Below are 13,133 nucleotides of genomic sequence, written 5' to 3'. Positions count from 1 at the left end.
TTTTAACCTCTCCAATTAGCAGATATTCAATTTACTGATTCCTTAGCTTGTAATATATTAAGATGACAGGTTTTCTCCTTTTTTTTTGTATGCTTTATGATAATGTACTGCTGCATATTAGTCACTCAAAATGAAGATTGATGTGGCCTTCAGCAGTAAAAAAAACAAAAACAAAACACTGGCTATGATGACAAGGGATGTTTTCATAAATTAATACCTGCACTACTTGTAGGTGTCCCAGTCAGTAAGTGAGGAGCAGTAGGTGATTGGGGTGGTGTTGAGATGATGAAATGCCATGGGAGAAATCGTGGGGCTGCTGAAGGTGAGGAGCTGCATCTCTGTGTCTGCCCACCCTGCCTGCACGCTCATCATCTCAGCTCACTGATGTTCCTGAATCTGTTGTGGTTCTTTCCATTTTACTGTCCTTGTCTGCCAACATGGAAGCAGTGTTGCAATAAAGGATAAAACCTTTCATAAGCAATTTACTGCCATATACTGTATAGACCTCTGGAAATCAGTTGTGTATTGCCTGCTGCTGTTTGAGTTACTTCTCAGATTGCCTAAATTAGAGATTAGGACAATCTCTGATTAAGCAGACTATATGCTGCTTGAAACTCCAAAGGAACAGTGCCTTTATTAGTTAAGCACTGAGCCAAAATCTTTGCTTGGGGACACCTCTATTTAAGATGAGCTTAAAAATCTGGATCAGGTGTGTGAAGTGTGAAGATTCAGTTGAAGTGCAGTGAGGAGTTCAGGCAGAAATTGGAGCCTCCGGTCTCCTGTTACACATCCTCTGTATTCTCTCCCTCTGAGTAAGCCATGTGAGCCACATCTCTCCCTGCTGTGACTTACTGGCTGCCGTCAGCTCTGAGTAATGCAGCTTCCATGCAGGGTGTTGCTGGAGGGTGTAAGCAGACCAGCCGGGCTGCAGGGAGCGAGTGTGGTACCTGTGGCTGACTGCAGCTCTGCAGGCTCTGTAACATCAAGTAATTCACACGGGCACCTGGATTTTTTATGAGATATTATTTTATTAATCGCTAATCAAGTAATATATAGTAATTATTTGCTCCGTGGTAAAATGTCCTCAGTGTCCACCTGTAAACTTGCCCCAAATGAGAAATCGTACTCGGGGGCGGCCAGAGCGCAGCCCGTGTGTGCGGGAGCCGTGCTGCCCTGGCGGCCGGCGGCGTGCTGCGTCCTTGGGTGGGCAGAAATGGTAAATAATTACGCTCCAAACTATTCGATGCCACGAGCGATAGAGCGAAACCCGCGGCGCTCTTACGGTCCTCCACGGAAATTTCTGACGCTCCTTCTTGAAACGCCCCAGTCCCTTTTTCTCCCCATTGTAAGAGCCGAGCGCCGCTCCCGCGCTCCGTGCCGGCGCGGGCCGGCAGCTCGGCGGTGCTCCGCGCTCCCGGCGTCCCGCTGGGCTCGTGGCGGGCGGTGGGCGCTCGGCGCCCCCTCTCAGCCTCGGGACCGGGCGGCGTCAGCGGAGGCCGCAGCCAACCGGCGCGAGCCCCCGCGCGCCCGCCCCGCCTATAAGAGCCGCGGGCCGGCGGCGGCGCGAGAGCCGCGCGAGGAGCGCGAGGGGACGGGGCGGGCGGCTCCCGGCAGCGCGGCGGGATCGGCTGCTGTCCCCGTCCCGCCGTCGCCGCCCCGCCGTCGCTCCGCGCGGCCGCCGGGATGCTGCCCGTAGTCGCCGGGCTGCTGCTCGTCGTGGCCGCGAGCGGCCGAGGGGCGGCGATGGAGCGGGAGAGCCCTCCGGGCAGCCGCTTCGTCTGCACCTCGCTGCCGTTGGACGCCGCCGGCGCCGGCTGCCCGCTGCCCCCCGTGCCCGCTCAGGGCGGCTCGCCGGCCCCCGAGGAGGAGCTGAAGGCCACCGTGCTGCAACTGCGGGAGACGGTCTTGCAGCAGAAGGAGACCATCGGCAGCCAGCGCGAGGCCATCCGCGAGCTCACCGGTAAGCTGAGCCGTTGCGAGGTGACCGACGGCAAGGGGCCGTGGAAGAAGGAGAAGGGCAAGGACACGATGGGCGACCTGCCGCGGGACCCGGCGCAGGTCATCGATCAGCTGAGCCGCACCATGCAGACCCTCAAGGACCGCCTGGAGAGCCTGGAGGTACGGCTGCCCCGCTCTGCTCCGAGCTCTCCTCCCGGCCGGGGAGCTGCGCGGGGCTCTGCTTCTCGGCACCGCTCTGAGGGCTGCTCCGCCAGCGCGTGCATCCGTTGTGCGCGGATGGGGCGCGGTTTTCCTGCCTCGGTTCCCGTGCTCGCGCCTAAACCTCTTCTTTTGGGGGACGTGACTCGATGGGGCTCGGGGTGCGGTGACGGGGGCACTGTCGGGGCTGGCATGGGGACGGGTGATGTATTCAGGGCTGACGTTGGATAGAAAGAACGCGCCTGGTGCCCTAGACTGAAAGGGGGAACTCCTAACCTGCTCCGGAGGGTTGCCGAGACCTCCGGGCAGCGGCTGAGTGGTGCGTGTGAGAATAATCGATTCCCTACGGGAGCGGCGCTGGGCGCTCTGCTCCTCCGGCCGTCCTCAGGGGTTCGCCGATGCCCGGGGGATGGAGAGCGGCTGCTTTGGCGTTACTCTGTGAGGTGCGAGCAGCGGACTGTCACGTGCAGTTCGGAGCGATGTGGTTGTGTAACGACCTTCTGGAAACGCTGCCGGCTTCTCGGGGCGCCTCGTGCTGCCGTTATGTTCTTAGGGCTGCAGAAGGGAAACACCGCTGGAGTAGGAGGCAGTGGAGCTGTAGGCTATCTGAGATCCCAGCGCTATTTAACGTGTTGGTTTTCTGGGTTGTGGTTTAGATAATTCTTTCACTCTTAGTATCTATAGCTGGGCTAAAGAGCATCCGACTCCATACTCTGCAAACTGAAACTGAGGGAACTTGAGTACTTTCACTTTTTAGTTTAAATAATAATTTTTCTGTTTGGCAACATCATTCGCAGTGAGAAAAGGAAAGACTGAGTAATATGCCATGTATACCCATATTAATGGAAATGCATCAGACCTGCTCTCCTACACTGATTTCTCTTAACTTGAAGCTACGAAGGGGTTCCTTCATGTGAAATGCAGGAAACCTCTTACAAAAGTGCCTTTCTGTTTCAGGACATGTTTTGTTACATTGCTGATAAAAGCACTGAACTTGACAAGTGCTAAAAAGCAATGCCTCTTTTGTGCTTGCTGGAGAGCTCAGTGATCCTGCCTTCCCCCCCGAGTCAGAAACGTATCCACATTCAACTTTCTGTTTGAGAAACAATGATGTTTTTTCCTTCTTTCCCCTGAAGCACCAGCTCAGAGCCAACGTGTCGTACGCGGCGCTGCCCAATGACCTGCGGGAGATGCTGCAGCGGAGGCTTGGAGACCTGGAACGCCAGCTGCTGAGCAAGGTGGCTGAGCTGGAGGATGAAAAATCTTTGCTTCATAATGAGACATCGGCCCACCGGCAGAAGACAGAGACAGCCTTGAATGCATTGCTAGAAAGGGTGTCTGAATTAGAAAAAGGTAATTTGCACAGAATCTAGACTCTTCTCCACGCTGATTTACGTTGCCTTCTCTCCCCATCTAGTACTCTGGTATAAACGTGTGCCTTGAGGGAAAGACAGCTGCCTTCTGGTTAAGGTGCTAGGTGTTAGGTAACAGTACTAATGCTTAGATTCCCTTCTTCCTTCTATCCCAGGCTTCCTGCTTGTCAGGCCTCTGCATGGCTTTGGCTTTCTGTCTCTTACCTTGACATGTGGGGCTGTTTAGGATGAAATTCTCAGTGTTTGTGAGATAGAGGCATATTAAGGAGATGAGTGAAAACTGGAAGTGGTACGATATCGATGTGTGATAAATGCTGGGGTAACGCTGAGTACACTCTTAAGAACTACCCTTCTTTATTGGGAAATTGTATGGGCTACATTAGCACAACTGCTTTTGATGTAATAAATGGCATCTTTTCCAGAACCATTTCCTGTTGCTTTTTGAAGTATCGCTGCTGGGATAAAGTCTCTAATTTTATTGCTGGTTATGCCACTGAGTAACAGCAAGTACTTGAGTTGTGTCCTGTTCCCAGGTAGCCCTTGGAGTTTACAGTAGACTATACACAGTGCCACTGGAGGACACTCTCTTAATCCCAGTCATTTTGGTGATACTTAGATTAATTATTGCTGAGACCTGTAAGCTTGAATAGAATTCATTCATTTGAATTACAGATGCCCATAGAAAAGAGCTGAAGATCAGAACTATCTTTCTAAGAGTGGGCAGTACCAGTAGGTATCACTGTCCAATCTTTGAAAGATCTTCCAAGGTAAATGGCTGTCTGCTTGAAAACAGCCCAATGGACATGCTTTCAAAGTGATGTGAACACGCGTATCTCATTAATTTAAATCTGAAGTCTAATGAGTCTGTTTTATAATACTGCATTATTGTTTTTAAATAAAAGTGTGGAAGGTGAGGAAATTGGGAGAGGAGTTCCTCTACTGACCTCCATTTGACGCTTTCCGTAGAGCTGAAGGCCTACTAACTAATATTCTGGAGAACTGTAGTCTGTCAGTGTCTTATGTAGCAAGTATTGCTAGTCCTGTCTCTGAAAGATGTGACTCATATCAGTAAGTCATCAGAAAGAGAGATGCAGCAGTGGGAGAACAAGGATGTGTAATTTATTTGGGTTAAAAATAGCCCCTTCCCAGCTCTGTTTTTTGTGTGTGGAGAAGGCTGTCTTCCTGCAAGCCTCCAGGGAAGTGGGGTGTTGGGGCCAGCAACCGAGGCACAAGTTTGCTTCTGGTTGTGTAATTTGCTGTCTGTTACATTGCAGTTTGCTTAGCTCTTCTGTGCCTTTGGCTCCTCAGTCAAACCAAAGTGAGGGTAATAACGATCTAAGAACTTCATCAATCTGTAGACTGCACGAAGTCAATGTTTATTGTGATCTGACGTCTCCTAAAAATAGGATTTCTCCTGTGCTTTCGTTGTAAATGACATACTCTCTAGCATCTGTTCCAGTCGGCTAACGAGCGTGCCGTAAGCTCCGGCTGTCCTGAAGTGAGGTGAATGGAGAAGTACTGACCTTCTCAGATGGCTGCACGAACTTTGGGTTTCTGTATGTAATTGTGACAGAAGTCCTGTGTACCGGTGGGGCAGAGGAGCTCGAGGTTCACACGGCTGCCATGATTGCCAAAGTCTTCTGGTCATTTCTTTGCCTGTTGTTTGCTGCTACTGCAGCACGTGATGCGATAAAAAGAAGGGCTGAGGGGAGCAGTGGTCCTGCAACTGATGGTGCCTGACCTGAACTGTGGTGTGCAGTGCTGCTGGAAACATGGACGAGTCACTTGCTGTGTTTTAAATCTAAATCCCTCTCAAATGGAATGACTGTTTGTTGTCCTTCTTGTTCAAAATTAATTGAGATTCTTTAGAGCAAGGACTGTCTTTCGCTGTGGTGTTCATCTTGGTTATACTTTTATTCTTTACCAACCTATTATTGCTTCCTTTAGCTCTTCCAGACAGTGACTAATGCTCTCAATGGAATACATTTTCTATTATACGTGAGACAGGCTGTGCCATCCTAGTGGAGATTGCTGAACGTTGGCCCTAAGACCCTGTTTTTATTTGCTTATAAATTCGGTATATCTGTAAGTTCCTCAAGAAGGAGCTCTTTCTTCTTCCACCCACTCTTTTTGTGAAAAAATACAGTCACAACACTTCCACTTCTGAGAATGGGAACTGACAGAGTGCCAACAGTTTAAAAATTTCATATAAAAATTGTGGCAACCTTTTGTGGCAGCAGCTCTTCATTTGGATGGGAGTGAAAATTTGGCAGGGGATGTCGTTTGTTTCAGGAGTGTGGGTAAAGATGGGTGGGGATCAGAAGAACAAGTAGCTAAAAAGTTGAAGTTGATGCTCTACTGCAGAACTGTAGGGTTTTATTTAATGACACAATTTGGGATTTCTCTCTTCTCGTGAATATATCTAAATCTAAAACGTTACTTGCAGGTAGCTACGTCAGTGTCCCATGTCTTGGCAGTTCTCAACTTCCTGTCACATTTTTCTTTGGGTCACTTTGAACTTCAGCCTTATATTTTGGTTCAGCTCTCCAGAACAGGTTTTGTCTCTGGGGTGGAAATCTGTCCTGCTAAACGTAACTCTATGGAATGTGTTCATTCTTGTTACTTCAGACTGGCCGTCCAGAATGGGAGCTTCAACCTGTTATCTCAGCCCAGCTACCTGCAAAATGGGGGTACTGCTGCTGGCTCCCTGTGTGGGAGTATTAGGAAAAGAGGCTTCGGTTGTGAAATGCTGTGATGCTTTAATAATGAGTGTACCACAGATTCCTTGTTTAGTAGCAATAAATATCTTTTAAAACAGTTTGAATTGTGTGAAATAAGAAGGCCTCTAGCCATGAGCTGAGCGATGAAGAAAGAAAAATATTTAATAGCTTCTCATTAGTTGTGTGCCATCCGATATTTTGCTCTGAGCAAGCAGGAAAAATAAGCTAAGTAATTAGCACATTGCATATAAAATCTAGTTGTATTTTAACTGTGCTGTAGAATCAACATTTGCTAATACTGCTTCAATATATTTTTGTGTACCCTCTCTAAAGTAAGATTAAAGATTCTCAATATAAATCATATTTTTTCCTAACTTTAAGTACATGTACGTTGTTTTGTCTTGCATTAAAGGCTTTTCTTCCTCAATGTCATTCTAGGTAACAGTGCGTTCAAATCACCTGATGAGTTCAAAGTGTCCCTTCCTCTTCGCACCAACTACTTGTATGGGAAGATCAAGAAGACTCTGCCAGAGCTGTATGCTTTCACTGTATGTTTATGGCTGAGATCAAGTGCTTCTCCTGGAATTGGCACTCCGTTCTCATATGCTGTTCCTGGTCAAGCTAATGAAATTGTCCTCATAGAGTGGGGGAATAATCCGATTGAACTGCTAATTAACGATAAGGTGAGAATCAATTAGCTCCTTTATTCATCTGTGTGCTCAGAATAACACTTGGTGTTTCTAGGCCTGAGCCCTTGGTACCTCTCAGAACTCTTGGCTCCCTGTGAGGCAGCCAGCTCTAGAGCTGTGCCTGCTTTTCTGTTGTTGCCCATCTGTAGTGACCAGAAGTGCTCTCAACAAAGTCAAATGGTGCACGTCTTTGTGCACCGCGTGGGCATGACAGGGAGCTGAGCACCTCTGGAGTTACCAGCAGGCCTCGGATTCTTGTGTCTGTAACCCTCTGTTTGCTTTTAAGGAACAGAAGCAGTATTTGAAGCCACACTACTGTGACACCTGTGAGATCTAAGCCAACTGCAGTATTTTTATCTTTATAATCCTACGGGTTCAGTTATGCTAAGACTACACAGGCAGAAAGCAGAGAACAAGAGGCACATCATTGTTGCTGGTTTTGTTATGTTTAGTGACTGAACATCAGTTTAAATGTAACTTTTCAAGACTTTGTCTTAATACAGAAAGTGACAATTAATCAAATACTCCCTTTTTCCTCACTCTCAGCTTGGGTTTGTCACAAAATGTAAGTAACTGCTGGGAGCAGTGACCGGGTAGGAATCCCTGTGAGTGAGACTTGATTCTTAACTTTGCCCAGGCTGCACTGTAGCACAACTTGCTTTCAGGCACCATTCCTTGTTTTCTTTGGCCCGCTATGTTTCCTAGTAACTGACTGCTCTCCAAGGGATTGGGTGTTTACAGCTTTACAGGGCAACCCAGCTGGTTCAGTCATGTGGCAAGTTAAGGACTTGTAACAGTCCTACCGTCCTCCCAAATCAATACAAAGAAAAGCAGGTTGTTTGTAATGGCGTCTGGAAGAGATGTGAGCATGCTCGTCTTACCAGTTTTTTCTTATGTTGGTTGTACTAATGTTCTGCTGTGTTTTTCTCCCTCCCACATCACAGCTGCTTTGTAGCCCACTGCATTTGTGTCTTTGACTTGGGCAGGTTTTTAGCTCCAAGTCCTAAGGGAGATAATCCCTGCATAATGGCTTCCCTGAGCTGTACTGGAAGCAGTCCGCTCTGTAAGTCAGAGTTCTTACTGCAAATGGTGCAGACAAACCTTAGACCCGGAGAGAAACTTAACGTGGGGACACTGGGTGGAAAATTAGGGTTGAGCAGTGAGATTTAAGTAAATTCCTGAAGACAAGACTGCTAGGACAAAGTAGAAGAATGTGAATTAGCATCTGCTCCTGACATTTATGCCTGTGCAGATGGTAGATAGATACTGGCCTTTTAGAAATGTTGTGCTTGAACTGACAGACTTGGTTTGCAGCACTCAGTATTCTTCAGAATTATTATTGTTTTTGTAGGTTGCCCAGCTTCCTCTCTTCATTAGTGATGGAAAATGGCATCATATCTGTATAACATGGACAACAAGAGATGGAATGTGGGAGGCTTTTCAGGATGGAGAGAAACTTGGCACTGGAGAGAATCTTGCCCCTTGGCACCCAATTAAACCTGGAGGTGTCTTGATCCTGGGTCAGGAGCAGGTATGTGAGTGACTGAGTTCCACTGGTGTGTGTGGCTTGTTAAAACAAAAATGAAGAAAAACAAAAACAAAGAAAAAGGCCCAGTTAAAATAAGGAGAATTAAGACTCTCCAGACATACAGCTGTGAGGAAAAACTGTTAAATGATTGGTCTGATTGTATATGTGCTATCTAAAAGATGAAAGGAGAGAAACTTGGTATAATCACACTGAAGTTTTGTTTCAGTAATAAATATTCAGAATATTCGTGTTGGAAATTATTTCCACTCTGCAGAGTGCAGCTGCATAATGCCTTAAATGAAGGTCTTTCAGCTGGATTGCTGACAGCTATCAATGTAGCCCCTGAAGTTACAGAAAGTAACATTTTAAAAGGAGCTTCCTGAAGCAGATCATGCTTGCTTCCATTATTTTTTTTTTTAATTGAAGCCAAATTGGCCATCCCCCTTAACAGACTGATTGATTGTTCATTTTTCTCTCCCTCCACCTCCTCGTCATCCCAAGAACAGTCAGGATGTCAGTGCTAGAGCCTCAGAGTAGACGAAGGAAAATTTATGGGGATGAGCAGACCAGCAAGAATGGGAACTGGAGAGTATGTGGGTTTATCAGGATCTGTTATAGATGCACTTTCTAGGGAGAATTCCCTCTAGGCTGAATTGTATGGCTTTTAGGTACGTAACATACCATATCTTTACAATAGTGGAATTCATGACTAACTTAGAAGTTGGTATCTACTTTAAAGATGAATCTGAAGTCAAAGTTTTGAATTCTACATCATGTATTTGATTTCTCATTAAAGGTGAAAGTAAATAACTCTCCAAATGCAAATGCTAAGAAAGCTTAGATATTAGTATTGCCGACAGAACACAATTAGGAAATTGAGGATGAGTCACTTCTGAATATGGAAAAAAGCAAGGGATTTTTATTCTTCCATCTAGTTAACATCTCTTTAATCTATTGCCCATGAATTCATGGCTCTGTTCACATTGTTCTCTATTTTTTGGTTTGTTATGTGTTACACTGATTTGTAATACATATCAGAAAATATTATTTCTCCAGAATTTTGAAGTTCACAGCTGGGCAAGACAGTGAAGAATTAATTTTGTCCTGGTGCTGATTTCAGTGGGTCTTTATCCATGACATAAGTGACAGAATGGTAAATCAGAATCCTAACACACTTGACGTAGCAGATGCTCCAGCTTACTATTAAATGGCTGGCAGTCTTTCTGTAACTCTCTTTTACCACTTTCCTGTGCAGTGCTTGGCCTTGTCCTATGCTGTCAGTTTTCTGTCAGTGTGATTTTGGTCTTCAAGTTGAGCAAACAAACACTTCAGGCTTGTGCAGTAACAGTTGGAGTTACTCACGAGGTTCAGCCAGCTGAAGCCTCTGTATCCAGACCCAAAGATCCCATCTTGTGGTCCCCGTGGACAATTGACAAAGTGCTGCAGTTACAGTTTAATCTCTAACTGTAAAGCTTTGAGTGTAGCTCTTGCTGAAGCTTTCTTGTGCCAAGCTTGCAAAATGGATCCTAAGTCAGACTTGGTATCTAAAGCTGCCTTCCTGCTGCACTGCTTGGGGGCAGGGCTAGTGAAGAGTAGCTCTAACTGCAAGTGACTGTTGTGCCATTGTGTGGAGATATGCAGTTACTCCTGTTTGCTCTGATCTAAACCATTTCAGACTGGGGCTTTTAACTGTTTCATGGAATAACATCTTGTTCACAGTGGTCCTTCCAGAAGCTTGAAGGTGCTCTTCAGTGCAATTCTGTTCTTCCTTCTAGCAGGGTGGCTGCGGGTGGGAGGGTCTGCAAGTTTGGTGGAAAAAAATAACTGAAATAACCTTCTCATCTTATCCTGATTCTTGTGTGCCTAAAGGACACAGTTGGAGGAAGATTTGATGCAACTCAAGCCTTCGTTGGGGAGATGAGCCAGTTCAATATATGGGACAGGGTATTAAAAGCTGAAGACATCATGAATATTGCTAACTGCTCTACCAACATGCCTGGCAACATCATCCCCTGGGTTGATAACAACGTGGATGTGTTTGGAGGTGCAACTAAGTGGCCTGTGGAGACATGTGAAGAGCGTCTGCTAGATTTGTAGCTGCAAGCGTTTCCCATCAAGTGCCCCCTTTTAGTAGGACAATCTCCTGTGCGATATAAAGCACTGGTTTTTCTCTCTGCCCTTCCGTAACTCCTCAAAAATAAATTGAATAAATGGCCTCAGTACAAAAATGAAAAAATAAAATAATAAAAAGCTGTTAGTTCTGGGGCACTGGGCCCGACAATGGGAGAAGCACTCGTTGGTCAGAGCAGCCCTTCCTTCCTTATGGCCTGATCCAAAAACATGCTTTGGGCTGAGCTGCCTTTGGCTCAGGCCCTGCTACAGGGCACCAGTTCTCCTGGCAGGGCTGGGGAGCAGCCTTGCACAGGTTCACTTTGGTACTCCTTTTGGTAATGTGTGGTCTGACAAAGCACTGAGATTAACAGGCTAAACGGGAGCCCTTCCTTCCAGTCTATTGTCTCCCCTTTGAATTGAAGCCATTCTTTTTTAGCCCTTTTTAAAGAAATCACCTAATCCTTATATTTCAGTGATTATGTGCAACTGTGAGTAGAGCAGAACAGCCACTGTCTGAGTGCAACAGTCTTGCTTCTTAATTCTCAGATCAGAAATCTTTATTTTGTGATAAGGAGGCAACGTTATCTGACAAATGCAATTCTTGTTCAATGTGAAGATGGGGCTGTGGCCAGCGTGGCTCCGTGGAAGCAGAGAAGCTGTAGGTGGGGCTCTGTCCCAGAGCTTGTCTTTCCCTGGCCAGGATCCCAGGAGAGATGGTTGGATGAAGGATTGTGCTTGTATCTTCTGTAGGTGAATGTACTGAATTTGCAGTGACCTGGCCTGTAAACTTTTCTCTATTGTTTCTCTTGCTTTATTCCTTGTCTTTTTTTTTTTTTTTTTTTTAATATATGAGCTGTGGATAAGTGAATTTCTGTTCTGTTTTGCTTTGAAAGGCCTTTTTATGAGCAAGTGCCAAAGTTCAGTTTCTGCTTGCTGAGAATCACTATATTTTTCCAACATAAGTCTTCTGCGCTGTTTTCTATGTTATTATAATGGTCCTATGTAAAATGTGCTGGTTTTTCAATTCTTGCTGACTGTCTCTTTTGTAAGCGCTGGGCTGAATGCAATATCTTTTAATTTTCTCTAAATATTTTGCAAACAGTGTTGCTATTTCCTTGGCATCGATGTGACTACTAGTTTGTGGCTCGCAGATAGCAAATGCACTGTACTGGGAAAGAGTGAATACTTTTGTTATTTAAAAGAAAAATAATTTAAAAGGGTGGGGGAATTTATATAGCTAAATATCATATTTTATTTTTCATATGTTTGAATTGTAAGAATAAGATGGTGACAGTCCCATTTGTAGGCTGAAGTTACATATTTCCATTAATATGTAGTATGCTGTTCTTAAAAAAAAAAAAACCAACAAAAAACAAACCAACTTTTAATTAAAATGCAATGTAAAATGAGTCTCTTAATTACTGTGGAGTCACATAAGACACTGAATGTTCTTTCTCATTATTGCTGTGGGTTCTGCTAATATTTCTGGAGGCTGCTGACGGTACAGACCTGTTCTGAGGTTACCTGAATTCTCAACGTGTCCTAAGTCACAGTCTTGGCCAAAAGGAGCTGCTGGAGCTGGAAGCCTGGGTGTGGGTGTCACAGCCCCTGTGCCTGCTGGCTGCTGCTGAGGTTGGGGTTGATGTGGGCACACGGGTGGTGGCCGTTACCAGTGTGAGAGATGGCTGGAAGTTTGCTGCTGGGCACAGTGCTGGTTGGAGGGGCGCGAGGGTCCCAAACTGCTGTGAGGTCAACAAGCAGGGTGAAATTGCCCGTTAGAATGTGGTAGCAGAGGCACTGCATTTGTGCAGGTCTGGCAGCAAGGCACGTGCTCTGCTGGGTGGCTGAACGAGCTGAGGGAGCTCAGTCTGAGAGCAACCGGCTGCAGCCGCGGTGCTGCCAGCCATGGAGAGTCTGCGGGTTCTGCAGAACGTGGCACCATCGGGTTCCAAAGATCTCATTTGGATTGGTTTAAAAAACAAGTCCCCACAGCAGTGCTGGCATTTCCTGCCCCTGCAAGACCAACACACCGCCGTGTCCCAGCGCTTTATGTCCCAAAGGCAGGGGTGGTGCAACGTTTTGTTCTCATCTCCTGATATCATCTTATGGGCCAGAGAGCAGCACTGGCGTTGGCCTCCCTGCCAACATCGGTCTCTCTGTCAGTCCATGGTCTTGGGGATTATTTTGTTCTTCAGAACCGACAGAACTGAAGTCTGGCTTTACACGTACTGAGGGCTGCCCTCTCAGGGAATGGCTTTTTGCAGATTCTCTTCTGCTCTTGAAAGGCTGCAATGCTGGTGAAATTGTTGTGGAGGTTTTCCTGCATGGCTGTGAGCCTGCAGGTGGAAGTGCTTTGTCATTAACACTGCTTCAGTGTTGGGATTTATTTGCTAACAGAGGGTTTTTGCACTTTTGCACACGCAAGCATGGTTGGCTGTGTTTATCTTTTATTGGAGGGTTATTCAAACCCACTCCCAGTGTTAGGTCTGCTGTTGGGACTGGCTAACAGCAAACACCTGGAAACCCCAGCTGGGTCGGAGTGTTTGTGAGCTGT

The 13,133-nt window shown here is 46.3% G+C and overlaps 1 protein-coding gene across 2 annotated transcripts; it reads left to right on the top strand.

Annotated features, from left to right (window-relative positions):
• The first annotated feature begins 1,622 nt into the window (after positions 1-1,622).
• Positions 1,623-11,988, top strand: NPTX2 (neuronal pentraxin 2). Of its 2 annotated transcripts, XR_008206009.1 has the most exons (6): positions 1,623-2,118; positions 3,294-3,510; positions 6,689-6,933; positions 8,291-8,470; positions 9,524-9,620; positions 10,337-10,445. XR_008206009.1 is itself a non-coding variant. In XM_052680154.1 (5 exons), exons 1-5 carry the CDS (start codon positions 1,684-1,686, stop codon positions 10,562-10,564), a joined length of 1,305 nt encoding a protein of 434 aa, XP_052536114.1. In that variant the 5' UTR covers positions 1,630-1,683; the 3' UTR covers positions 10,565-11,988. The 2 variants fall into 2 exon arrangements, 1 of the variants encoding a protein (XP_052536114.1); XM_052680154.1 differs by lacking the exon at positions 9,524-9,620 and having other exon boundaries at positions 1,630-2,118; positions 10,337-11,988.
• The last annotated feature ends 1,145 nt before the right edge of the window (positions 11,989-13,133 follow it).

This window comes from Tympanuchus pallidicinctus, unplaced genomic scaffold, assembly GCF_026119805.1.
Source record: "Tympanuchus pallidicinctus isolate F22 unplaced genomic scaffold, pur_lepc_1.0 scaffold18, whole genome shotgun sequence".
Taxonomy (NCBI): Eukaryota; Metazoa; Chordata; class Aves; order Galliformes; family Phasianidae; genus Tympanuchus; species Tympanuchus pallidicinctus.
This window is presented reverse-complemented; position numbering and strand designations above follow the sequence as displayed.